Source organism: Taurulus bubalis, assembly GCF_910589615.1.
Source record: "Taurulus bubalis genome assembly, chromosome: 5".
Classification (NCBI taxonomy): domain Eukaryota; kingdom Metazoa; phylum Chordata; class Actinopteri; order Perciformes; family Cottidae; genus Taurulus; species Taurulus bubalis.
Genome location: NC_136593.1, coordinates 3,276,088 through 3,303,201, shown reverse-complemented (window position 1 = coordinate 3,303,201; position 27,114 = coordinate 3,276,088). Strand labels below are relative to the sequence as shown.

The 27,114-nt window shown below is 42.3% G+C and overlaps 1 protein-coding gene across 1 annotated transcript in view; it reads left to right on the top strand.

The window, feature by feature from the left end:
- rims4 (regulating synaptic membrane exocytosis 4) overlaps positions 1–16,043 on the top strand; it is a gene marked incomplete at its 3' end in the record, with an annotated part of 44,148 nt that extends 28,105 nt beyond the window's left edge. Inside the window, exons 3-6 of the mRNA XM_079218345.1 lie at positions 2,425–2,537; positions 6,182–6,283; positions 8,644–8,783; positions 15,825–16,043. Coding sequence (XP_079074471.1) covers positions 2,425–2,537; positions 6,182–6,283; positions 8,644–8,783; positions 15,825–16,043 — 574 coding nt within the window. The remainder of the gene's footprint in view (positions 1–2,424; positions 2,538–6,181; positions 6,284–8,643; positions 8,784–15,824) is intronic.
- Positions 16,044–27,114: the final 11,071 nt, after the last annotated feature.

Sequence of the window (27,114 nt, the reverse complement as noted above, 5' to 3'; positions counted from 1 at the left end):
CCACTTATTGCATGTCAGCACACACACACACACACACACACACACACACACACACACACACACACACACACACACACACACACATAGGATTACACCTCGTTAGAATTTCTCCCTAATATCTTAATTTAATAATTCCTCGTATAAATGTACATATTGCAGCACACAGAAGGGAAATATGAATATTCGTGATCGTGCATTGACAAAAATAATCAACACGCAAAACTAAAAGAAAACTTAGTGACCTGCTATTTAATATAATTTAATGTTTGCCAGACGCCTGCATTAATGACTAATCTGGGCAAAGTGGTTTTGCGTGTTAATCACAGAGGCGACAGACCGACCGCCTTGTGATTTATTTTTTTTCGCCTCTCTGTCTGAAGTTGATATTTAATGTGAGCCCCTGTGCTTTTGTTGGAACAATCTAGTAAATATTTAATTTCTTTCCCTTCATTTAACGAGGAGGAGAAAGAGCCGGTTGGTGATTTAGGTCGCGGTCCTTGTGGAGAGACGTAAAATGTAACACACCCGAGAGTAAGGCACTCTCATCGGAGCAGAGATGGAGAGAGATTGTGAAGTAGAATGAAATATGAAAGTAGAGGAGGGGGTGAAGGTTAAAGAGATGGAGAGGAAGAAAAGAGGAAGGAATTAGAGGGCTGCCGTCATAAAGAACAAACTCACCAGAGTCAGATTATGGGAATTCAATAGTCCCGGTCCAGAGGGTCAGCAGGATGCAGGACAGGCGGCCGGGTCGTTGGGGGGGAGGGGCATCAAGGTTTTGGGGGCGGGAACAATAAATTGGTTCTTTATTAAAAAGCTACGCTCATCCGTTCTTTAATTCGCAGACAAGAAATGCATCAACGGCGCTGAAGTACGGACCCTTTGTTCCCCAAAAACAGTTGGGTTGTGAACTTTGATCAAATCATTTGTCGGATGCTTTCAGTGCCGTTTGTCGGACCCACGTTTCTTTCTTGCAGAGGTTTGAGGCTGATTAAGCATGGAGGTTGTCTTTTTTTGCCATTTTCAATTATCGAACATTTGTGTCACTTTTTCAGCAGTTTTTGCTTTGGGATTCCCTGGAAGTGGTACCATGAAGTGGGACCAGGAAGTGGGACCAGGAAGTGGTACCATGAAGTGGGACCAGGAAGTGGGACCAGGAAGTGGGACCAGGAAGTGGTACCAAGAAGTGGGACCAGGAAGTGGGGAAGTGGTACCAGGAAGTGGGACCATGAAGTGGGACCAGGAAGTGGTACCAAGAAGTGGGGAAGTGGTACCAGGAAGTGGGACCATGAAGTGGGGAAGTGGTACCAGGAAGTGGTACCAGGAAGTGGTACCAAGAAGTGGGGAAGTGGTACCAGAAAGTTGGACCATGAAGTGGGACCAGGAAGTGGTACCAAGAAGTGGGGAAGTGGTACCAGGAAGTTGGACCATGAAGTGGGACCAGGAAGTGGGAAAGTGGTACCAGGAAGTGGGGAAGTGGTACCAGGAAGTGGTACCAAGAGGTGGGGCCAAGAAGTGGTACCAGGAAGTTGTACCAGGAAGTGGGACCAGGAAGTGGGGAGATGATACCAGGAAGTTGGACCAGGAAGTGGGACCAGGAAGTGGGGAAATGATACCAGGAAGTGGGACCAGGAATCGTGGGAACACTTCTGTTGTGGGAACACTTCTGTTGATTATCCTTTAGGACTCCGTGTCAAAGCCTGGACATCGTGAACTGACTTTGGGTTTGGACTTGTTCTGGTCCAACTTCTAACCCGCCCACTTCCAGGACCTCTATAGCAGGACCTCTGGAGCAAGACCTCTATAGCAGGACCTCTGGAGCAAGACCTCTATAGCAGGACCTCTATAGCAGGACCCTCTATAGCAGGACCCTCTAGAGCAGGACCCTCTATAGCAGGACCTCTGGAGCAGGACCTCTGGAGCAGGACCCTCTATAGCAGGACCTCTGGAGCAGGTCCTCTACCTCTAGATTTGTCCTTCCATTACACATACACACACACACACACACACACACACACACACACACACACACACACAGTTGAAGTGTACCTGGCGCTCTGCCATCAAAGCACTTGGAGTTGATTCCTTCACACACACACACACACACACACACACACACACACACACACACACACACACACACACACACACACAGGGGGTCAAACTCTAAACTCTAAAGCCTCTGGGTAATTTCAGGGAGCCAATTTGAGAGCTGGGAGTTTAACTAACAGTCGTGATCACTTCCTGTGTTTTTCTTTTTCTTCTCCAGACTGTTTTTTTTTTGTCTCAGCTGTCTGTCATCCTTTCTTTATCTCCCAGTCGCTGACTCACCTTCTCTAATTGAAGCGCAGTGAGAAGCTCATGTTTTTAACCAGCCATCTCTCTCCCTCTCTCTCTCTCTCTCTCTCTCTCTCTCTCTCCCTGCAGCCTGAACTACAGTGGCATGTGTCTGGCATCGGACGCCCAGTTCAGCGACTTCCTGGACGGGATGGGACCCGCTCAGTTTGTTGGCCGACAGACGCTGGCGACGACGTCGATGGGTGAGAGAGAGGACATTCCTGTGTGTGTGTGTGTGTGTGTGTGTGTGTGTGTGTGTGTGTGTCCGAACCTCTCAGCGGCTCACCGATGTCAGACGGTTACAGCGAGACTAAAAACGTAATCCATCGTTGAGAGGAGAAATGATGAAGATTTGAGCGTCACAACAATCACCTCCATTTTATATAAAGCCTCTGAAACTCCCCATAAAAAAATGGATCTGAAAATTGTGGAAGGACAAATAAAACAGCTCATTTCCTCATAAAACGAAGCCAAATTACTTCTGAATTAATTTCACAGAAGTGCCTCATAAATCAGAGCGGCGTCTTACTGCAGGGTGTTGGTTCTTCCTCATCGTTGTTTATTCATATCCAGGTCATATATCCTCCATATTTGTGTCTCATGCAGCCGGTCTTTCTACAAATATACGTTTCCATACAACTAAACTGCATTATTAATTACATTACATATTTTTCTCCCGGGATAACGATCGCAGTTGTAAATAATGAAAATATCACGGTTTTGGCTTGAAATAAGTACGTTTGATATCAACACCTAAGTTATTGTTTGACAAAAAATGATGTTCTTGCCTAAATCATCTCCTCATGATACAGAGCCAGCTCTGCTAAAATCTATGTCAAGAGTGTGACTTAGACCATTTTACAAGCTTTTCAAGATGGCATTTTGAAGCTAGCATTTAAGCTAGCATTTAAGCTAGCAATTTAGTTAGCATTGTTGTCAATGAAAATGTCATTCGAACATAATATTAGTAATCATAACATAACTTGACCGGTATTACAGTATAACTGCTGTGCAGCTTGTGCACCTTGTTTTCTGAAAAACCTGAAAAAATGACTTGGCCCATTATTTTAGGAAGGCGACGATGTGTTATTTAAGTTACTGCCGTAACATTTATACTACTGGTTTCACACTGGACACACACTTTGGTCCCCTGGGTGAAAGTCCTGTGTTTGTTTGACCGGTTCAACCGCACCAGCCTCCTTCTTAATTCACGTAATTCACAATGCAGTGTCATTGCATGGGAATGCAAGGTTTCGGAGGCCGGCCCATCCAGGCCAGCGTATAGACAAGTAAAGGGTATAAATAAATACGTGGTGTGCAGCTGTGATCGACTGTAAGTGGGTCAGTTTCCTCGCTGGCAGCCGTCGTTGTCCTTGGCCCGACCACAGTGACGGTGACGGCTCCGGCTCCGCTCCAGACCGGCTGTCCGGCCCGGCGTTACGCAACATCAGAGAACCCGGAATATAGCTTGGCCGTCATCGGCGCTCTGTCACCCTTCAGAGCAACGCATTCGTCATTTAGGGGCTTTTGGGGATGAAGGCTGCCGTCCGGCCTGGAATTAAAATAAATAGTGAAACTGATCTCATACCAGCAACATTACTGCAGTTGCATGTCTATATCTGTAGAACATGGACAAAAAACACATTTTTCATCAACAATCCATTTTTCCGTTTCAAAATAAAAGCCCTCTAGCGTCTTTCTGAATCAGAATCAGCTTTAATGGCCATGTGTGTTTACACATACATGGAATTTGACTCTGAATTCACTTAGCTCTTCCTACTTATACACAATATATACAATAAACAAGATAAATATGAACAATACATTAAAGACAAATTAAAGACAGATTCTCTGTGGAGAGAATCACACAAGGCTTTTATTCTGAAAGATGTGCACGACTGTGTTGTGTAAAATGCTGTAACTTGCACTTCCATAAATTAAGATTACGGGTGTTCACTGTTATTTATATTACTATTATTATTATATTCCACCAAACAGAGAGGTTGTAGATGATTGATAATAGAAGTTTTGGGGGCATGTTTTATTTATTTTTTCTCTGAATTCTCTCTCTTTACCGAGCGAGAATTCTGGAGGCTGATTGAGTGATTATGAAGGAAAGTTCTGGGTGCAAATTCAAGAGGCTCATATCAGCGCACAACACACACACACAAAATACACATAAACACATAAACACATGAAAAACAACACAAGGACTTTGAGCTGCTCTCTGGACGATGCTCTGACGTCTGTGGCTGTCAGCGGTTATTTGACCTTTTCCTGTCCGGCTCTAGAGCCTCTACTGGCGGCCATGGACTGTTTTTACAGGACTTCTCTTGTGACGGGTTCATTAAAGGGAAGGGGAAGGGTTCAGTTCACGACACACAGCTTCTCTTGTGACGGGTTCATTAAAGGGAAGGGGAAGGGCTCAGTTCACGACACACAGCTTCTCTTGTGACGGGTTCATTAAAGGGAAGGGGAAGGGTTCAGTTCACGACACACAGCTTCTCTTGTGACGGGTTCATTAAAGGGAAGGGGAAGGGTTCAGTTCACGACACACAGCTTCTCTTGCTCCAATGGACGTGTGATGCCTTCAATGAGCCTCACGCAGCAAGACTTGTTTTCTCTGGTTGGCCTGTTTGGGGTCAAAGACCTAAAGGTGCTCGTTTCTGCTTGATGAATGAATGAAAATGTCACTCAATGTAAATATACAGTCAGTTTGTTAGAAATTAGTATTTCGCTCATGTTTTCTCACAGCCAAACGTCACAAAGCTTAGTCAGCATATAAAAGCTTTAAAAGAACACACACACACACACACACACACACACACACACACACACACACACACACACACACACACAAACACACACACACAGACACACACACACACACACACACACACACACACACACACACACACACACACACAAACACACAGACACACACACACACACACACAGACACACACACGCACAGACACACACACACACAGACACACACACACACAAACACACAGACACAGGCACACACACACACACACGCAAACACACACACACACAAACACACAGACACACATACACACACACACACACACTCAAACACACAGACACACACACATAAACACACATACACACTCACACACACACAGACACAAACACATGCAAACACACACACACAGACACACACACACATACACACAGAAACACACACGCAAACAAACACACACACACACACAGACACAGGCACACACACACACGCAAACACAATACGCACACACACCTACACACACACAGACACACACGCAAACACACACACGCATACATACACACGCATACATACACACGCACACACACACACACAAACACACAGACACAGGCACACACACACATGCAAACACACACACACATACACAGACACGCACACACACACACACAAACACACAGACACAGGCACACACACACATGCAAACACACACACACATACACAGACACACACAGACACACACACATGCAAACACACACACGCACACACATACACACATGCAAACACACACACGCACACACATACACACACACACAGACACACACACAGAGACACACAGACACACACACACAGACACACACACACAGACACACACACAGAGACACACACACACACACAGACACACACACACACAGACACACACACAGAGACACACACACACAGACACACACACAGAGACACACACACACACAGACACACACACACATACACACGCACACACACACACACACACACACACAGAGACACACACACACACACACACACCTCCCTCCTCTATGTTGAAGTGACCCGTGTCTCGTCCTCCAGGTGACGTGGAGATCGGCCTCCTGGAGAGGAACGGCGCTCTGGAGGTGGAGGTCGTTCAGGCCAGAGGCCTCACCATGAAGCCGGGCTCCAAGGGGCCTCCAGGTACTCGCTCTGCTCCGCTAACTCATCGCTGTGATGTCACGGACCGCGTACACGCCGCCCTCACAACATACATGACGGACATGCAGGAACCTGCGTCACAGAACATGTAACTCTTTAGTGTGAGACGATCCCATGGCTGGAACCAATAGTCGGTATTATGTACCTTCCCATTAAGCGATTGCCACGTCATGGAACATCAGAGTTCCCACAGACCATGAATGCACCAGCAGACAGCCAATAGCGTCAGCTCCTCTCAAACAGGACGCCTGCAGCGTTGCACCTGATGGAGACGTCCTCCAGAAGAACAGTAGTCGTCGTTATGAAAGATGCACGAGCGAAAAGGAGAGAATGTTGTTTTCAGTGTTCGGGACTCGATACCCAGAGCGGATCAATAAGTCAGATCTACACCCTGCTCTGCTCAGTAGCTGCTGTTTCCACTTCCTCTGACGTGAACGTCGTCAGCACAACCCTGGACTGGTCTGAGAGATGTTTAAAAAAACACCCCAAAAAATTATTGAGTTGTTGTCCGACAGCAACCCGATGGACTAGGGAACGCCCTTTCATTCAATATTAAATACATACATGTGAATGATAAGTCTATTGAATGAATCCTAAAATTATAAAAAAGCAAAATAAATATATAAATAATGTAGAAATGAGTCAATGTATTAGAGGAAATAACTGGATCTTTTTTTATATATATATTTTGTCTTTGAGCCCTAGGGTCCTCTAATTAAAAAAACATGTTAGTTATCAAATTAAACATAAAAATCAGGGCTACAATAATATATAATCCCCATGTACAACCTCTAAACACAACTCAACCAATAAATAGGATTAGCGTTAGGGTTTAAAAGGCCACAGAACTACTTTTATTTATTTAAAAATAACTACAATAATGTATTTCCTCTTTAGCAACATCTGTTATATTTAAATTAATGGGGATTGTTTAACACTGATGAGAAAATAAAGTTAGTTTCCTTGTATGATTGCTCCACATTTTCTTTTCTGTATATGCTTTTTCCCTAATTTATGTATTCATTCCCTAAATGCTGCTTCAAACCCGTCCGCACAACGTCAGGAAGATGGTGAGCGATGATGAAGATGATGAGCGACGATGAAGATGAGCGCCGGCTCTCACGCATCGTTGCACCTGAAAGCATCGCAATCATCAACGCACTCGAGAGCTGTTGCTAATAAGAGCCGTAATAAATCACCCGATCAAGCGAACAATCAGCTGCTTAATTAATCAGATCAGTAAACGTTTATCTTTTGCTTTCACACACAGGACCGGCATGATGTCGACACCACTCCGCCGTCGTTTTTTTGCAGCGAGTCTGATTGTGTAACAACAAACCATTAGCTGATTGCGGTTGCGTAATATTAAACCAGCCATTGATCCTAATTGCATGAGAACAAAACGGTGTCAGCAAAAAAGGAGAAAACAAAAGAGAAATCTGGGAGGAGAGAGAGATGAAAGAGAAGAGGATGATGAACAGAGCAGAAAAACAAGTGGAGAGAGAGAGGAACAAGAGGAGAGACTTCTAGTGTGAATGGAAGAAAGACAAGGAGGGAAGGAAGTCCATATATGGTATGAGGGCAAAGGACTCATGTGCTCTAATCTTTGATCTTGTTATCAGATATTTGGTTTTTCAAGTGAATAAAAAGGGTGCAAAGCTCACTTAGAACGGGTGAATCGAAAAAAATTAAATAAAAAAAGTACCAGGTACTATCCACAACTTTTGCTGGGTGGAAAAAGAAAAAGAAATGAGTGTAAATGTGACATAATAATAATAATAATACATGCTTTGGGCTGTTGTTTCCTAGCCATTAATAAATATAAATTACATTACTAGAAAGCTACGCTATATTTCTTCTTAAAAGCTGTTTCATAGTCTTGTGGTTCCATGGAGATTAAAATAGTTGTCCACAGTTTTAACCCTTTCAAAATGGCCTCATGCAGCTTCCGGTTCCACCGTCTCACAAAACCGTCGTCCACGAGCCAATGGGTGACGTCATGGTGAAAATGTCCATTTATAATCTGTGCTCGCTGAAAGTCTTCATTAAGTCAACTTTAGTTTAGTAGTTTGTCTCATAATCAACAACTTAACTTCTTTTTTTTGCATTGATTTGACATTTTTACAAATTTTTCCAGGACCGTAGTGTGATCCTTCAGTCAAACAAGCAAACAACTGTCTAACTCTACTTTGTCTTTTTATTCTACTTTACTGCATCACAGTCTCAACACCAAACACACCAGTTCTAAACCCGTCAGACTCGAACCCCTGAAGTTTACTGAACACTTGTTGAAGAGCTCAACTTTTGAGTTCATCTTTTTCTTTTGTCTGCTGTGGTTTCAGCGGCCTACATCAAAGTTTACCTCCTGGAGAACGGGACCTGCGTGGCCAAGAAGAAGACCAAGTCGGTGAGGAAGTCTCTGGATCCGCTCTACAACCAGGTCCTGGTCTTCTCTGAGAGCCCGCAGGGGAAAGTGGTGCAGGTGAGACGCCGATTCACAACCGAGACAAACCAGCAAAATGCAAAGAAACTGGAGTCTGTGGCGCTCGAAGCTAAATGCAGCGTGCTAACATGTGCGTGGTGAGTAAGCTAATAGGCTACGTTGTCACGCTACGTTGTCACGCTACGTTGTCACGCTACGTTGTAACGCTACGTTGTAACGCTACGTTGTAACGCTACGTTGCAACGCTACGTTGCAATGCTACGTTGTAACGCTACGTTGTAACGCTACGTTGTCACGCTACGTTGTCACGCTACGTTGTCACGCTACGTTGTAACGCTACGTTGCAACGCTACGTTGTAACGCTACGTTGTAACGCTACGTTGCAACGATACGTTGCAACGCTACGTTGTCACGCTACGTTGTCACGCTACGTTGTAACGCTACGTTGTAACGCTACGTTGTAATGCTACGTTGCAACGATATGTTGCAACGCTACGTTGTCACGCTACGTTGTAACGCTACGTTGTAACGCTACGTTGTCACACTACGTTGTAACGCTAGTCCAACAGTCCAACAGTCTTGGACCCATCAATCTCTACACAATACTTACTCCAATTAATACAATACATTTGACTGCAGGAGTGAAAACTTTGGAAAGTCAGGGGATCACCAAAGTCAAAGATGCCATAAAATATCAAAAGGAAGAGTTCATCCGATTGATAAATGAATGTATGTTAGAAATTTGTCTCCCGGCTGTCTCTTTTCTGTGACTCTATAGAAAGAGTTCAGGAGGTGTAGAGGAGACGCAGCAGAACGAGCTGTGAAGAAGAGCTTGACATTTACAGTGAGAATCCAACCGGAGGGGCCGGGAGGCAGTTTGAGCTCATTCTGTTCCTTCAGGCGTTGGAGCCTCAGCTGCGAACTGAGAGACGGAATTATGATCTCACTTCCTTCATATTGCAGTTTTTCTCTCAAACTGGTTGTCAGAATTTTTTTGCCAGTGTACATTTCTGCAAACCACGGGATACGTTGAATGTTGACGTTTTGCAAACTAAAGACAGTTTCCTAAACGTGTTCCATATCAGTGCCGCATGATTAACGCCGTTAAACGATTGATGAGGTAGAGGCAACAAACTTATTGGTGAAGGTTAAATGAAAGCAAAAAATGTAACAAGGTAGCATTACAAGGTAGCGTGACAAGGTAGCGTGACAAGGTAGCGTGACAAGGTAGCGTTACAAGGTAGCGTTACAAGGTAGCTTTACAATGTAGCGTTACAATGTAGCGTTACAATGTAGCGTTACAATGTAGCGTTACAATGTAGCGTTACAATGTAGCGTTACAAGGTAGCGTGACAAGGTAGCGTGACAAGGTAGCGTGACAAGGTAGCATTACAAGGTAGCACAACAAGGTAGCACAACAAGGTAGCACAACAAGGTAGCGTGACAAGGTAGCACAACAAGGTAGCACAACAAGGTAGCACAACAACGTAGCACAACAACGTAGCACAACAATGTAGCACAACAACCTAGTGTTAAAACCTAGCGTTACAACCTAGCGTTACAATGTAGCGTTAGTAGCGTTACAACGTAGCGCCACAACGTAGCGCCACAACATAGCGCCACAACATAGCGCCACAACATAGCGCCACAACATAGCGCCACAACGTAGCGCCACAACGTAGCGCCACAACGTAGCGCCACAACGTAGCGCCACAACGTAGCGCCACAACGTAGCGCCACAACGTAGCGCCATAAAGTAGCGCCACAACGTAGCGCCACAACGTAGCGCCACAACGTAGCGCCACATCGTAGCGCCACAAGGTAGCACAACAAGGTAGCACAACAAGGTAGCACAACAAGGTAGCGTTGCAACGTAGCACAACAATGTAGCACAACAACCTAGCGTTACAAACGCTATGTTGTAACGCTACGTTGTAATGCTACGATGTAATGCTACGTTGTAATGCTACGTTGTAATGCTACGTTGTAATGCTATGTTGTAATGCTACGTTGTAATGCTACGTTGTAATACTACGTTGTAACGCTACGTTGTAACGCTAGGTACGTAGCGTTACAACGTAGCATTACAACGTAGCATTACAACGTAGCATTACAACGTAGCATTACAACGTAGCGTTATAACGTAGCACGACAACGTAGCACGTAACAAGCCTAATAATGTCACGTAACAAGCGTAAAGTCTACGTTTACTTTTGGTTTCTCACTGGACACATCGATCTCTGGGGTGAAAGTCCTGCGTTAGTTTGAGCTATCCACCAACACTCCCACCCACCCGTAGTAGAAATTACAAGTTATACTTGTTATTAAAACCATGTAACGTGTAGACATTGTAACTTTTAATAACATTAAATCACAATAATAGTTAATAATCACAATTAACTTGTGACTGGGCTGTTGTTGTCCTCATTGTTTCTTACTTTCTCTCTTTCTCTCACTGTCCTTCCCTCCTTGTTCACTTTTCTCTTTCCCTCCTTTTGTATCACCTTGCCTTCTTTATTTCTACATTCTTCTCTTCCTTGCATACTTGCTAACTCCTTCCTTTTTCATTGTTTCTCCTCATGCCTTTTGTAGCCTTTCTTTCAGTCCATAATCTAATGTATTATTTGTATTGAATGTATTTATTCACTGTCCTTTCTTATGTGTTGTAATGGGTAAACGGGTAAAGCATATGTAACACCAACAGGCATATATGTTATAACTGGTTCCCTCAGTAATCAGCAGGTGAAAGAGTGCTGTGTTTTCGGTTGAGAGGCCTGCAGCTCTGCTGCTCCCGCTGTTGTGTAATTAGCCGCTAAACGCCTCCCTCTTAATTATCTGCTGTCTGTGTCGCTGTCCTCCGACTTTCATCAACCTCATTCACGCTGGATAATGAAAATCGCTGAAATCAGCAGCGTTTTTTCAATTTGTCACTTCCTGATTTGCCAAAGCAAATTGCCAAACGCCGACACTCTGGGAATGTATTCAGAATCCACAGAATGAACAGACTCCATGACTCACATTTGTTTCCCCGAGCTTTACAAAACATGTCGGCAAGGTGAGAAAACCAACGTGTTCAGAACACCAACCTATTTTTAGGCCTCTGCTCAAAAATTGCAAACCCAAACTAAAACGGGTGTATCTCTGCAACCACTAGGGCTATTTGAATAAGTTTTATGGTATAATAAAAGGCACACATGTGAGATATATGTAAACATTCTCTCTGCAAAGGTTGACTTTGATAAAGTGAAGCAGACCAAAGTTAGAGAGGGTTTAGAACAGAGAACATTCAAGCAAGGTCGCCAAAATTTGCATTGGGGCACATTTGCGCATATCTGTGACGTTTGAATTTTCTCATGTACCAAACCATATATTTCACTTGTATATTACTTATGGTGTTCAATACATCCAAATACAGCAGTTTTGTCAACATTCATTTATTTTTAAGTATAGCAGAAATGGTGGTCCTCAGTCCCAATGTGAATGTACCTGGTCCTCACTTCAATGGTCATACAGGACTGTGTGTGTGTGTGTGTGTGTGTGTGTGTGTGTGTGTGTGTGTGTGTGTGTGTGTGTGTGTGTGTGTGTGTGTGTGTGTGTGTGTGTGTGTGTGTGAAACAGATGTGAGGGCAATGGGTTTTGAAGGTTGCCGGTTTAAACCTCTTTGTGTTCAGTCACAGCCGAACGCCGCTCTGCTGCTGTCAACGCGCAATTAGTTGCTAAGCACCTCCTTTCTAATTATTGGCTGTCCGTCTTTCTCTTTTCCTCCGCTCTGCGCTCTCTGCACCATCCCCCGATCGGCTCATCTTTCTCCCTTATCTCATCCTCTCTGACGTCTTTCATTAGCGCTGAACGACCAGCAGTCAGCGAGGACCCGACTAGAACTGGAGAAATTCTTCATTCTTAAATGAATCGCCTTTGGGGGCTAAATGAAGCCCCTCATTGAGGTCTCACCTACAGGCATGACATTTAGTAGGCAAGTGTAACACCTGGAAACGCACCAAAATGGCTCTTGGCGGTAAACCCCAAAACCAACAAGAAGTCAGCCATTTTGAATTTATTGTGCCATTTTGGCCCATTTTTTGGGCTTTTACAGACGCTTTACTGTAACCAACTCCTTCTCAGATTTAGTCAGATTCGTATTTGATCAAAACAATCTTTTGCAGTCACAATGTTTCAAAAGTTAGCATTTTCATGCTTTATTTTTTCTGTGGCGCCAAAAATAAATGGCCATTTGGCATAAAACAGGAAGTTGTTGTAACTTCAACATACTTCAATAGAATCTGCTGCAAGTTTCTTGAGCATTAAATGTCGATGCTTCATAGACTCTTAGCCCCGCCCCCTACCCTGAAGCCCCACCCTCTTTCATGACTCATGAACCACCATTATTCCCTGGCACACGGGAAGGTGCAATGCCCGTTCATCGCTGCTTGCAGCTTTTAGTTAGTTCTGCTCCCTACATGCCGTGGTGTGTTGGTTTGTGTTTGTCTTCTGCAGTTAGAGCTAAATGCTAAATGTCGGCGTATCTGGGTTCCTGCAGTGTGTCTGGATGCAAAAGATCTCTATCAGGTTGTTATTTAAACATCCACCGTTATCTTCCTCTCAAAGGTTATTCACATACGTAATAACCAGTGTTGCAAAATGAAGTAAATGGCACGAGATCAGAGTTTAAACTATAAATGTCAACTAAGAATAGGAAAAACAATAACAGCTCATAATATTCACAATATTTCCCCGAGCGTGTGACAGAAGTTGATGTATTTTTCAGCTAATGCTGCTTTTTTTCTTCTCCTGTCCACATAAATATATTTTTCTTTTGTTTTTATCAGAGACTCTTATCTCTCTCTTTCCACTCGTTATTTATTACTCTGTCTCTTCTAACCAGGGGGAGAGTCTGGTGTCTCAGATAGAGAGACACGTAATCTGTATCTGATTTCATACTTTATGACTCCAGCAAATATTAACGCCAACATTTCTGGTGGAAATCAATGCTTTGAAATGAGGTAAACATGTTAAACTTTGACAACTGCAAACTGTTAAAGCTTCATCCTCTTTATCAAATCATATTTAATTATGTGAGCAGAAACATACCATTTTTCTTCAATACAGCATGATGTATATTTAGTAAATTATGGTCCTTTGAGAGTAAAATTGACCATAAAGCAGGGGATGCTTTAGGGCGGGGCTTACTGTGATTGACAGGTCGCTGCCACGCCCAGAGCTGTATACGGCGTCACAACTTTACTGCAAATATGGAACTTCAGTTGCAAAAAAAACATCATGACAGAAGTCACCAAAAGTCTCGACTTCATAACATCCACAAACCGACGGATGACATCACTCCCGATGACTCCGCCCACTTATATACGGCCTCTGCCCCCACACCAAAAGTTAAGGAAAGTACTTTTCACCACATTGTGTGTTTTATTAGAACATCCAAATAAGTTAGCTGTCCCACTTTCTGGTGTTTCAGAGCTTTTTATTCTTCCTTTCAATTCAAGTTCATCCATCTGAATCCACTCATCCTCACTTCAATGCAGCACGCTGGGATTCTTCTCTTTGTTGTGAAATCCCTTTTTGTCTTTCCATCAGCACCTGCAGAGTGTGTGTGTGTGTGTGTGTGTGTGTGTGTGTGTGTGTGTGTGTGTGTGTGTGTGTTCCAGGAGAGGATCTAGGACACTGTGCTCTCTCTCTCGCCTCAGTTTAGATTGCTGAGGTCGTGACCTTTGTTTGGAGAGCTGATCGCCGGCCGAGTTATAGATTATCTTTCTTTAAAAGATGGGTGGGAGTAGATTGAAGCAGATTTGGCCTCCGAGTCTCCGTGGAAATCACGCTCACACGTACCCCAAACCAATCGGTATGCCGGCTCGCTCGGACGCACGACCGGTATTGATCGCTTGTCCGCTGCTTGACGAGATGCCGTCTGAGATGAGCCCTGATCGGTTATCGGGTCGCCGGGAGACAGAGGACACCGACGTACAAACACACACACACACACACACACACTCAGGTTTCTAAGCACATGCCTCCATCATCTCGCTCACACACACGGTCCATCTTCATTTGCTCTGATTGAAACCTCGGCCTGCTGCTGTAACGGAGAGATTATGAGCCGTTATTGCCTCAGAACAGATTCCCAAAACCATCTGGATTCATGCTAATTAAGCCCCGCCCTTTAAACCTTATTGCTTAATCTGTCAGGACCTCCATCACCAACAACCAATCAAGAGCCTCTGATGCCACGTTTGGCACCTAATCCCTTGAAAGAAATTGATTTCTGAGGGGAACATGAAGTACATTTTACCTGGAGATGATAATAATAAAAATAACTGTCTTAACTGTTTGCAAAGCACTTTTTAAAACTGAGTTTACAAAGTGCTTCTCCAGGGAAGCAAAGCATAGAAAAAGCCAAGATTGAACACACAACGTCAATACAGACAAATATTAAGAAAACAAAAGGAAAAAACAGCCGTGCCATGAAGGCAATGCACACAACAGAACCAACACAAACAACAACAAAAAGAGCAAAAGGAATAGAAAACAAATAAATAAATGAAACAAAATGAGAAGAACAAAAGAACTGCATGAAAGCACTGATGTTTATGACTATATAGTCTGAGTATTAGACTGTAAAGTGCATTATTCATGTCTCTGTCACGTTGACTCTGAATTCCTTTAAATGAAGTTTTGAGTTTTCCCCTCAGCCATTGTTCTGCCTTTTGTTATCAATCGTTCTTTGTTCTTTGTGGCGTTCGTGAAGGATGCACAGTTCAATCCATTCTTTGTGAATTCTCCCCTGAGCGAGTACATTTATCTTGTTGTGTTGAGGTCCATGATGATCCACAGGATGTTTCTTTTAGGTTTTGTTTGTCGGATATTAAATCTGTCGCTCGTATCAACGATTGATTTTATAGCACACTTTGTGTAAAAGTGCCAAAAAGTGCCAAAAAAGTGCAGTTTACGAAGATTGCGTACGTATTTTTATGCAGTTTATACTCAAATCGCCAAATACTAAATGTGCTGTTAAAATGCTGTAAATACATAATGTCTCCCTCCTGGTTCATATCTACACCTCTTCCCCAGGTGATCGTTTGGGGAAACTACGGACGGATGGACCGCAAATGCTTCATGGGCGTGGCTCGAATCCTATTGGAGGAGCTGGACCTCAGCACGATGGTGATTGGCTGGTACAAGCTCTTCCCTACCTCCTCCATGGTGGACCCCACGATGGCGCCGCTCATCCGCCACTCGTCCCAGATGTCCCTGGAGAGCACCATCGGGCCGTGCTGCGAGCGATCCTAAGACGAGGAGGAAGCGTCTCCGACGTCTCAACCGAATCCGAAGACACGTCTTTTTTTAAACATATATCTAGCCTGTAGCCCTGCGCTCGGGTCCAACAGGTGTTAAGTATCTCGCTCGAGGGCGCTTTGACCGATCCGGACCGAACCACTTGGGATCGGGAAGAGTCGGTCACCGCTGCAGTCGCTGGAAATATTCTGTTCATTCTTTTGATGTCGCATCAGACAGTTTTTCCCCGGGACTCACGGGAAGCACATTTTCTTTTTTTGTTGTTGCAAACTGACCGCCCCTCAGACTCCCAGGAAGAATGTTGCTCTCCTCAGATCTCTTTGATGAGGAAACAAAACAAAAAAAAACACTTAATGAGGAGGCTTCAAAGGAGGGCTCGGTCTGCCGACATCGATCGCGTCCTTTCGGGACTCCTCTTCGGCTGCGAGCCTCCGATCTGATTCTCGTTCCCAGGACTTGCTCGTTGTCTTTCTGAGCGGTACCCGTCTCTCCACTGAGCCAGACGGGGAGCGATCGCTTGGAGACATCGGCCTTCCATTTCGCAGGAGCATGAATGGATCAGCAGGACTACGGAAGACTATTACACAATACTTATATATGTAGCTTTATAGCTATATATATGGCTTATTTGTTGTAACCAACCAAGACATCTTGGTTTCAAAAACTGACTTGAGCTGTTTTTGTTCTTTTGTGTCACACATTTGGCCCTTCTATGTTCAGTCCGAGTGGAGGCGTGAATGAAAGGCCCTTACATCCTCTGGATCTCTACCTGATCTTTGGGATCCTGCTGGGTTTCTTACCAGGCTGAAGTTGATTGCATTTACTTGAAGCGCCAGGTGTTAATTGGTCCCTGAGTGGATTTATTGTGCTTTCAAAGAAGAACGAGGTTCTGAGTTTCCCCGAAGACCCAAAAGCCGGCGCGATTTCACTCCAATCAATCGGCGACGTTCGCTGTTTTCACCGATTCATCTTTTTGTCACCAAGCACTTTACTAGATGAGTGTTGTGTTTGGTTGGGAGGAAAACATGCAGGCTTGTGGGTTTTGGGACAAAGTGATGCACCTAAGACCCCCATCTCACCTGGCTGTAGCAGATGGCGCCCAAATAGAGATTCGTAGCTCGTAAAGTCAGCGAGGATCCATCAAATACAGTTTGAAATCTGATTATCGGACTTCCAGGAGGTCATTACGTTTTTGCCAGATGGGATGAAAGTTTGTTTTTCGCGTGTCAATCAGAACCTGTCTTGGTGCATAACTCAATGCCACAGATATCTGGTGTCCCCGCCACACCTAATTGGATTGTATGCGCGCGATACATCGTATTAGATCACCGTTAGGATGCAAAGCAGCCATCAAATGCAGTGCGGTTGAAGCTCATCAGGATACAACAGCCAGGTGTGAACGGGGTCTGCAAGGTTTCAGTGGTTCAATTCCGTTCAATGTAGTTGTAAATGCAGGAGGGGAAGACTTTCATTGAGGATAGAAGCTCGGCCGACGATTGTCAGTTTCATTGTCGTTCGGTACGCTCTTTAGCTAATAGTCTACAAGTAGATTTTTAAGATTCCTCCTCTCTTTAAAAAAAAAGCTTTGGTTAACAATTGTCTAATAACAGTTTCTACTGTGCCAATTTCTACCAGCAAGTGTCTTCTCCTTCCTCGTCCTCCATTACCTTCCTGGTTTCTGCTCGGAGCAGGAAGGCTGAGCGGAGGATCCCTTCCATTCCAGATCACAGCCCGAGCCCACAGGCCGCCCAGCCCCAGGTGATTAGCTGAGACTCGGTGCGGAGCGAGGGAGCGAGGGAGGGAAAGGAAAAAGAGAGAGGAAGGAAGCATGAAATGTACTTTGCATCCTCCAAACAAAGGATCCGTCTGGACCGACGTCAGGTTTTACAGATTAACGACAACAACAACAAAGACAACAAAAAAGGACACAAAAATAGGATGAATTTAAAGGGAACACCATGTGCACACTGTAGGGACCTTTAGCGTTTATTAATAACAAAAGTATATGTATTTCATTTGGACACTTTATGATTCTTAATGTCTTTTTACGTGTAAATATTACGGTTGTTGGCGTCTTTTGGAGCGAGCCAAAGTTAATCTATAATAACTTAGTTGATTAGCGTTAACTCTCTGAGGGAGGGAAGGGATATCCTCGCTAGTTACCGTAAGAGTGTAGCATTAGCTGGTAGCATCCGCATGACTGATTAAAACTTCTAATTAATTATCATCCTACTTGATAAGACTAAGCATGAGCTATACGCGACGGAGGAGGCGGAGAAATGAAACACAGTGAGTTGGGTTGAGACCCGGCTTTAATTGAGGAATAAATGCATATGTAGCAAAGTTTACTGTTTATTTTCACAGACAATAACAATTACAAATAGTTTTTTTATTTTTACTTTGAAGCAAAATTTCAGAAACAAATTTGTCTTGTCAACTAATATTTTAATTAAACCATACACATTTGGAGTGATTTTACTCTTTAAACAAACATACTTTTGCATAAGTGGCCTCTGTTGTTGCCAGTAGCAGTGTTGCAGGGATATTAATACTGAATTTATTTCCAAACAAAATCAGCTACATTCTGTAAAGCAATAAACAAAAAAGAACATCCAGCCATTGCAGTTGTTTTTCAGTTCTTAGCCAGTGACGTCATCCATTATTATCTTTGACAGTTTAAGTTATCTTTTGGCATGTGTTTTGGATATGAAACCAGTACATGTTTCATGTCATAACGCTGTGCTTGTCCAAGAGAAAACGCAGGATGCGTATGATTTAAAGGGGACATGACTCCTTTTCAGGTATACACTTGTTTTAATGTTAAAAAGTGTTCATCCAGTCCCTTTGAATACCCTTTAAAACACCTTGACAATAGCTCCAAGAATCTGAACGCAGCACATTCCTGGTATGTTTTCATCCTTATTCCAGGAGGACTTTCATGTAATAATCTCTTTCAAACATTATAATTTCTGATTTGGAAAAATGCGTGATCATTTTTCACAACCTAAAAGGAATATCATGTATTTTAATCAATGACTGCCTGGTAATTAGAACAAAAGGGGACTGTTTTTAAAAATGAGATGATGTTATAGAAGTTGTATACATCAAATATATATATATATATATATATATATATATATATATATATATATATATATATATATATATATATATATATATAGTTATATTGAAAATCAATTGACTCCTCCTACTGTAACCCAAAGAATGTGTTTCTGTCAGTGTTCATTTGTGCCAAACTTTAAACATATATTGAGGGCTGATTTCCCAATTAAGGACCAATGAAAGAGGAAAGTTTACACTCAAATGTTCCATCAGAAACCCAAAAGCAGAGACCAATCTGCTCACAGGAAGACCTCTGTGGCTGAAACTAAAGCATTAATGCATGATAACGACCATAAAGACCAAGTTAAGAGATGTAAAGCTGCAGCGGTAACCGTCAGCCAACAGCTTAACAAACATTAAACAACGTGAACAACGCTGATTGTTCATCGCCGCTTAAAAAAACGTTCCTGCAGCAGTGAGCGATGGCTTTTCTAAGATGGCTACAGCTGCAAAACGAAATATCTGCCCACATTCCCAGCAGGCTTAGGAGTAATGAATGTTTGTCTGTTGAACAATGGATTGTGTAATTTTGCTCATCAAAAAGCTCCTCGTTCCCCCGTCTGAGTCCGTCTGTGCGTCCCGTAACGTTGAAGGCAAACGGACGAGCTCATCGATGTTGTCGTCGACATGTTTCGGCACCGAAATGTACGTTTTTTTTCTGCATCCACCCGTGTTCTGATTGTGTCCGCCACACGGATGTTAAATATGTGCTACTATCAATTGTAATGTAAATAGAGGCCTTAAACACAGCGATATACATTTCGTCAGGGATAAGGACTAAGAATTGTCACATAAAGTAATCAAAACGACGCAAAAAAACGTTTTTCAGTGTCACCGTTGTGTGAAAATGATAATCTTTCCGTATGTTCTTCATGAATTTCTGATATTTCAGCTGATATTTGTGTATTCTCCCCACTCCTTGGTGTGGGCTTAATTCAACAAAGAAAAATCAAACAAGTGGGTCCTCTTAACATGACTTATTTTCTAGATTTTACAAACATTACAGTTGTTTCAGTATTGATTCAGTATTAAGAACAATCCCTTTTTAGGTTGACATTCTGCAAAACCAGACCTTTTCCATCACTACAACTCAATTTTACAGCACCGTAAAAGAGGCCATTGCCCAAGATATCCAGTGACAGTTATGTTACATGCAGAATATTAAGCATGTCATGAGTTCAGCTAATGACCTTTTAGATGTGAAACATGGTTTAAATGACGGACAACCTTTTTCTTGATCTGGACAAGATGTACAACCTTGAGTCATGTTGACATTCCAGTCTTGTTTGACTCTGGCTACATTCAAACGTATTTGATGTCCTGGAAATTAATGAATGTTTCTATTTTATATATATATATATATGTTATCTGAAATACCATTTACTTGCGTGGAAGCCTAGACTGTTCAAAGTATGGCTTTAAAGACCAAAACACTTGTATTTCCGCTGTTAAGTTTGCCGTTTTAAGATGGGGAGTCTATGGCGACTCGCTTTTGGTGTCAGCCTCAAGTGGCCATTTGAGGAACTGCAGATTTTGGCTACAAAAGTATTTTATCTCACTTTGAGTGCAGCTTTGAACGTGAACTTTTTCAGGACAACACAAGAATATGTTATGGCAATCAAAAACAGAGGAGTTGTGTTATAGATATACAAAACAAATGTTAAACTGCCGTAAATGTAAGTGTCTTACTAATTTCCTTTCAGGCTACAATAGCTGGAGAGAGTCAGGAGAACTGGATACATGTTTTCCAAGATGGCGTCGCCATTTTTCCAATGAAAATGGCTCTGTCGCTGAGAAAAGGCTTGCTTTGGGTTTCCACAAGTTTGGGGTCCTAAAGCCGACCAAAACTTCCTAACTAACTACGTTTACACGTAACTAACTCATGTACCGTAAAAGTCGGGTTATACGCCGCTAGTTCCTTTGGGTAGCTTCCCGCTGTAGCCAGCTAGCGCTGCTGCTACTGCCCGCGTCCCCACTGCTCGTCCTGTCGGGGAGCTAGCGGGGAGATAGCAGCAGCGCTAGCTGGCTACAGCGGGAAGCTAGCGGGGACAACCACCGAAGGTAGTAGCGGCGTATAACCCGACTTTTACGGTAGCTTTTTGAGACCGTTCAAATTCTGATAATACAAAGAGTCCATAGACTTAAAGCTTGCAAACAAGTTGAGGGTTGAGGCTCTTTGCATACTTGATTGGGTAATTATGTTCTCCAGGTCAATGTAACTTATTTCTACATTTAGACTATTCAACATTGTTTCTAGTTCTCGATGGTATGAAAACAAGAGCAATTGGTTGTCCCGTTTCTCAATATTAGACTTTTAGAGGTTCTGACAATCGGGCCGGTGCCAGGATGATGTTTTTAGGTTAATTTCACAGTGGTTTGAATCCCGTTGCGGCTCCATTGATGCACTTATAGTTTATCCTTCACCCTACTGTTCTTACTGCAATACGAGCCACATATCTGTGCGCATGCATGTGTCGTCACTGGTGCACTCTGAGCTAACCTGGATGCAAAATGGAACCTAATTGAAACCTAATTTCGTAGCCCTGATTATTGGCATCAAGAGAGTGCAGGAAAAGTAGATTTATTTGCAGAAAATCAACCTAAGAAGTGATTCTGGGTAGAATTCCCTTTGAAGTTCATAAAAAAAACCTTCTGCTCCCTGAAATTCAATTGTCCATATCTTTGTCCTCTTAAGTTCTTGGGTTTTACTGATTTAAAAAAAGAAAGAGAGCACTATTTGTGTCCTTTCTAGACAAATATCATATGATGCGAGGTGGAGGAGTGTTGAGGATGAAAGGGTTGATGCATCTCCTCTGCCGGTGGATCCCAAAAGCAATACATCTCCTTCGGTCTGCTTCCCAAACAGTTTTCCCTCAGAGGCCCCGCTCATCCCAAACCTCATGCCATCTGCTAGATCCTCTCATTGAAAACAACCCCATTAACTCCAGTGAATTTATGTTAAGGTCGGGTGACCCCCAGTGTTCCCAGTTAAATTCCCTCTCACCTGTGAGTTCAAAGGAAGTCACGCAAATTTAGACTCCAAACTCTTAAATCTTCTAAAGTCCTCCTTTTACTTTGCCCATACAAGGTGGTTTTTATCTACAGCATTCACAGCCTTAAATCCTCCTTTAACGGACCTTCTTGTGCTGTCAGGAACAAGCAAGGGGGGTTGACTTTTGGGAAGCAATGCTGATGGAAAATCAATCTTTCCGTCAGTGAAATCAATTCATCCAGAGAAGGTTCTCCAAGCGTACTGTATATTATTTTGCTCAGCGACACGTTCCTGCTGTCGGCCCCCGGGTAGCTATCGTAATTTTTTTGGTTTGTTGAGTTTTTAATACTCGTCAGTGTCAACCGAATATTAGCATAAACTAATCTTAGCATCAGCTAATCTGAGCATAAATTAATTTTTAGCATAAACTAATCTTAGCATAAACTAATTTTAACATCAGCTAAACTTAGCATCAGCTAATATTATCATAAACTAATCTTAGTATCAGCTGTAGCATCTTAGTATCAGCTGTATTGTTCAAAGTAAATATTAGCATAAACTAATCTTAGCATCAGCTAATATTATAATAAGCTAATTTTAGCATCAGCTAATTTGAGCATAAACTAATTTTAGCATCAGCTAATATTATATAAACTAATCTTAGCGTAAGCTAATTTTAGCATCAGCTAATATTATCATAAACTAATCTTAGCATCAGCTAATATTATCATAAACTAATCTTAGCGTAAGCTAATTTTAGCATCAGCTAATATTATCATAAACTAATCTTAGCATAAGATAATCGTAGCATAAGCTAATATTAGCATAAACTAATATTAGCATAAGCAGCAAAGGCCCCTCTGCGCCTCCATTCGCTGCTGGTGCGTCGCGGCCTTGAGGACCTGAATGCTATCAGAAGAGAGACAACGACGCGTTGACTTTTAGTTTTTATTCACCGCACTGTCATTTTAACACGAGTATATTTGCAGATTCTTTGGCAAACTGTTATATTGTTGAGTAAATGCACAATTTGGTGTATTGTTAATCTATTCCAGCTGTCAATAAAATAGTTTATCTCCATTGCTGGATGCTTTGATTGTTTATGGTGTTGGTGTGTGTGTGTTTATTTTGTGTGTGTATTTTAAGGTGGTGAACCGTACCTTCATAAGGAGGATATGTTGAATGTTTATGTTTCTGAACCAGAGATATGTTTTATTTTAACATTAGTTATAATGCCTGAGATGTTTTTTAAGCTTTTTTTGTGTATATTTCCAGTGAGCAAGCTCACTTTTTGTCCATGCATATGGTTCAAAGTCATAATAATTCAACTTCATGATGGCAGAAAGAGCATCAGCAGCACAAACAGCTCTCCAGCATCGCAGAGTTCTATTTGACACGTTAAACGTGTATTTAAATCATTTATATGACCTCTAATAAACACACAGGTGAACTTCACTGAACCTGAATAACCCACAAACCTCTTGGAGCAGATGAGAGAGGAAAGACACACACACACACACACACACACACACACACACACAGAGGGAGGAGGAGGTAAAAACACATCAGAAAGATGGAGGAGGAGAATGAGAGGTGGAGCTGCAGAGAAGCAGAAGAGGGATTCGTTCTGTTTGACAGTCAGCAGCGTCATCCTGATGCAACGCTCTTTAACCCGACTCCACGTTCATTTCCCCTCCAACGCTCTCTCCATTTTTCTCTCATAGTAGCTGCTCTTGTTTAATCTTTCTCCCCCTTCGCTCACTATTTGTGCCTCCCTCTCTCTCATCTCTCTCTCTCTCCATGCCTCTCTCTGTCCCACTCTCTCTTTCTCTCTCTCTCCCCATCTCTATCCATCTCTCTCTCCCTCCCTCTCTCTCTCCCCCATCTATCCATCCCTCTCTCTCTCCATCTCTCTCCCTCTCTCCGTCTCTCGCCCCCATCTCTATCATCTCTCTCTCCCTCTCTCTCTCCTCTCTCCTCATCTCTATCCATCCCTCTCTCTCTCTCTCTCTCTGGCAGACGTACAAACTCCCTGGCGACCAAACTGATCAGCTTATATTAAGGTCTCTCTCTCACACACACACGCACATGCACACGCACACGCACACGCACAAACACACACGCACACACAAATCAATTGCCTGACAGCACGGCAGGTCATACTAAGCGGACACACACACACACAGAGGCATGACTTGCATGCACATGCGCAGACTGACAGATAGAGAAGACACCACATCACACACACACATCACACACACACACACACACACACACTAGCGTGACTTGCATGCACGAAGGCGGAGAGACAAAATCACACGCTAAAATAAAATTGGTTGAACCAGCGGGAGACCCTCAGATGCTGCAAAATGCAAATTGGGACATAAATCATTTTCTCCACGGGGGAAATTACAATTCCATTGAGCGACGTGTTCCAGCTCAGAGGAACACACACTCAGAGGAACACACACTCAGAGGAACACACACTCAGAGGAACACACACTCAGAGGAACACACACTCAGAGGAACACACACTCAGAGGAGCACACACTCAGAGGAACACACACTCAGAGGAGCACACACTCAGAGGAACACACACTCAGAGGAACACACACTCAGAGGAACACACACTCAGAGGAACACACACTCAGAGGACCGTGTGGAGAGTTGTGCTGCGACAGACCGCCACTAGCGCCCCCTGCTGCCCCACTGGGTTGGAGGAGAGAGAGTGAAATGGGACTTTGAGGCGTTATAAAACTCCAGTCTCTTCTGCCATCGTCCACTCAGAGCTTGTTTTGGGCAGCTACCTCTGACACACTTTCTCCTCCTCCTTTCCTCCTTTCCTCCTTACCTCCTTACTTCCTCTGCCTCCACTCTTTTTGTCCACTCCCTTCCTACTCCCTCTTTCTTGAATCTCAGGATTCTTTTCATGGGGAATGAATACATCCAAACTATATTATTATTATTATATATTATATTGTTAAAAAAATTTTATTAAAAAGAAGGAAAAATATATATATATATTGTTATTTTTTTAAATAAAAGATTAATTTATATATATATATATATATTACATATATATATATATATTATATATATATTAATATATATATTTATATATATATATATATATATATATTACATGTTTATGTAATATATACATTATATATATTAATATATATATAATATATATATATAAATTAATGTTTTATTAAAACAATTAACAATATATATATATATATATATATATATATAATATATTATAATAATATAGTTTGGATGTAGTTCAGTCCCCATAACAAAATCCTGAAATATAAAATTATAGGAACCAAGACCATATATATATATGTATATTTATATATGTATAAACCCAAATCGTTTATTTGTACCAAGCTGTAAACAAGATTATTTTAACATTGATGTCTATGACGAATGACTCACGGTTTGAGCCTACCTCAAGTGGCCACATGAGGAACTGCAGTTTCACGTTGGCTTCATTTCTCAACAGCAGCGCTCGACTGTAATCAGAAGGTTCTTTGTTCATTTTTAAAAGGGGGATGTATCCTCTCCATGTTGACCTCGCCATCCCGTAATAACAGAGACTGTGCAGAGGCAGAGTGGTTCTTTAGGTAGTCTTTTCTTTCTTCTTTTTTTCCCAGCAAAATCACAATATTCTGGAAGAATTGCATATGCATAAATGCAGTGATTGGCCGGTGTCCCGTGGAAGTTGAATGGGAGTTGGTGAGGGACGTTGCTTTTTAACAGGTCTCTTTCCATAAAACAGTTTGTTAAAGCAGTTTAATAACAGAACCATGAGTAACACCTCGTGAAAAAAATGAAGTGATCCTGGAGTTAGAGCGACTGCTCAGGTGGAAAATGTCCGTATAATTAAAATAGGAGGAGTGAGTAATACAAAAAATATAATTTAAATCAAAACTTAAAGCTATTTCGTGAACGATACTGTCGTTATAAATCAGTTACTTTATATTGCAGGTGTGATTGGAGCTCCTCCTTCGCCTCCTGGCAGCAGAGTCCCTCGGTGGCGGCGGTGAAAGACAAATGAGAATAAACAATCTCTGTGGTTTGCTAACGGCGTGTGGACAGCAGCAGCAGCAGAGTCCAGCAGGGCTTAAGACCGTCTCACTGCAGTATCAGCGAGCGCTTAAGGGCTCTGGCGTGAACTTCTGGAGACTTCCCTGAAGGATTTCAAGTCGAGTCTGCAGCCAGTAGACTGTTCAGAGAGAACGGCCCACAATGCATTGCAGCGGTGTCATCATACGAATGAGGACACGGGGGAAGCATCCAAGAAACATAAGCATCAAGCCCACCAGATAGAAATATAAAGTTGAAAACACAACTGTGTTTGTATCTTATTTACTTCATGGGGTTTGGATTAATCTTGAAAAAAGGTCTTTATAGTAAATAATACTTTACTACATTTTTGTACAATGGCAATAAATTAACCTTGAATATTATGTGTTTGGGTTACAAGTATTTTTGAAGTCGAAAATCTGGTCTGTCCCTCTCTAGCTTCTCTGTATAATAACTATAAAGAATACTTAACTTCACTCAATCAAAGCCAAACTACGCACAGATACTCTTAACATATACATTTATGTTATATATTAAATTCAAATATAGCAAATATAGCTACGATAATAAAATACAACTTTTAATTATTATTTTTTTGCAAAATATATAAATATTTCTTTCCTTTTCTGTTATCATAAACCAATATACCAGTAACACATGTATGAAGTTGTTATCTATGTTCCCATAGTTTCCTGCATATTATATATTTTTTAATAATTAAAATAGGCCTTGTGGTTGAGGAGATAATCAGAATTTAGTACGGGCATATTAACCATTAGGATTTTCCAAAAACAGGGCTTAATACCATAAGGTTACGGGTTAAAAATAAAACAAAATAAGGAAACCAGGATATCAGCA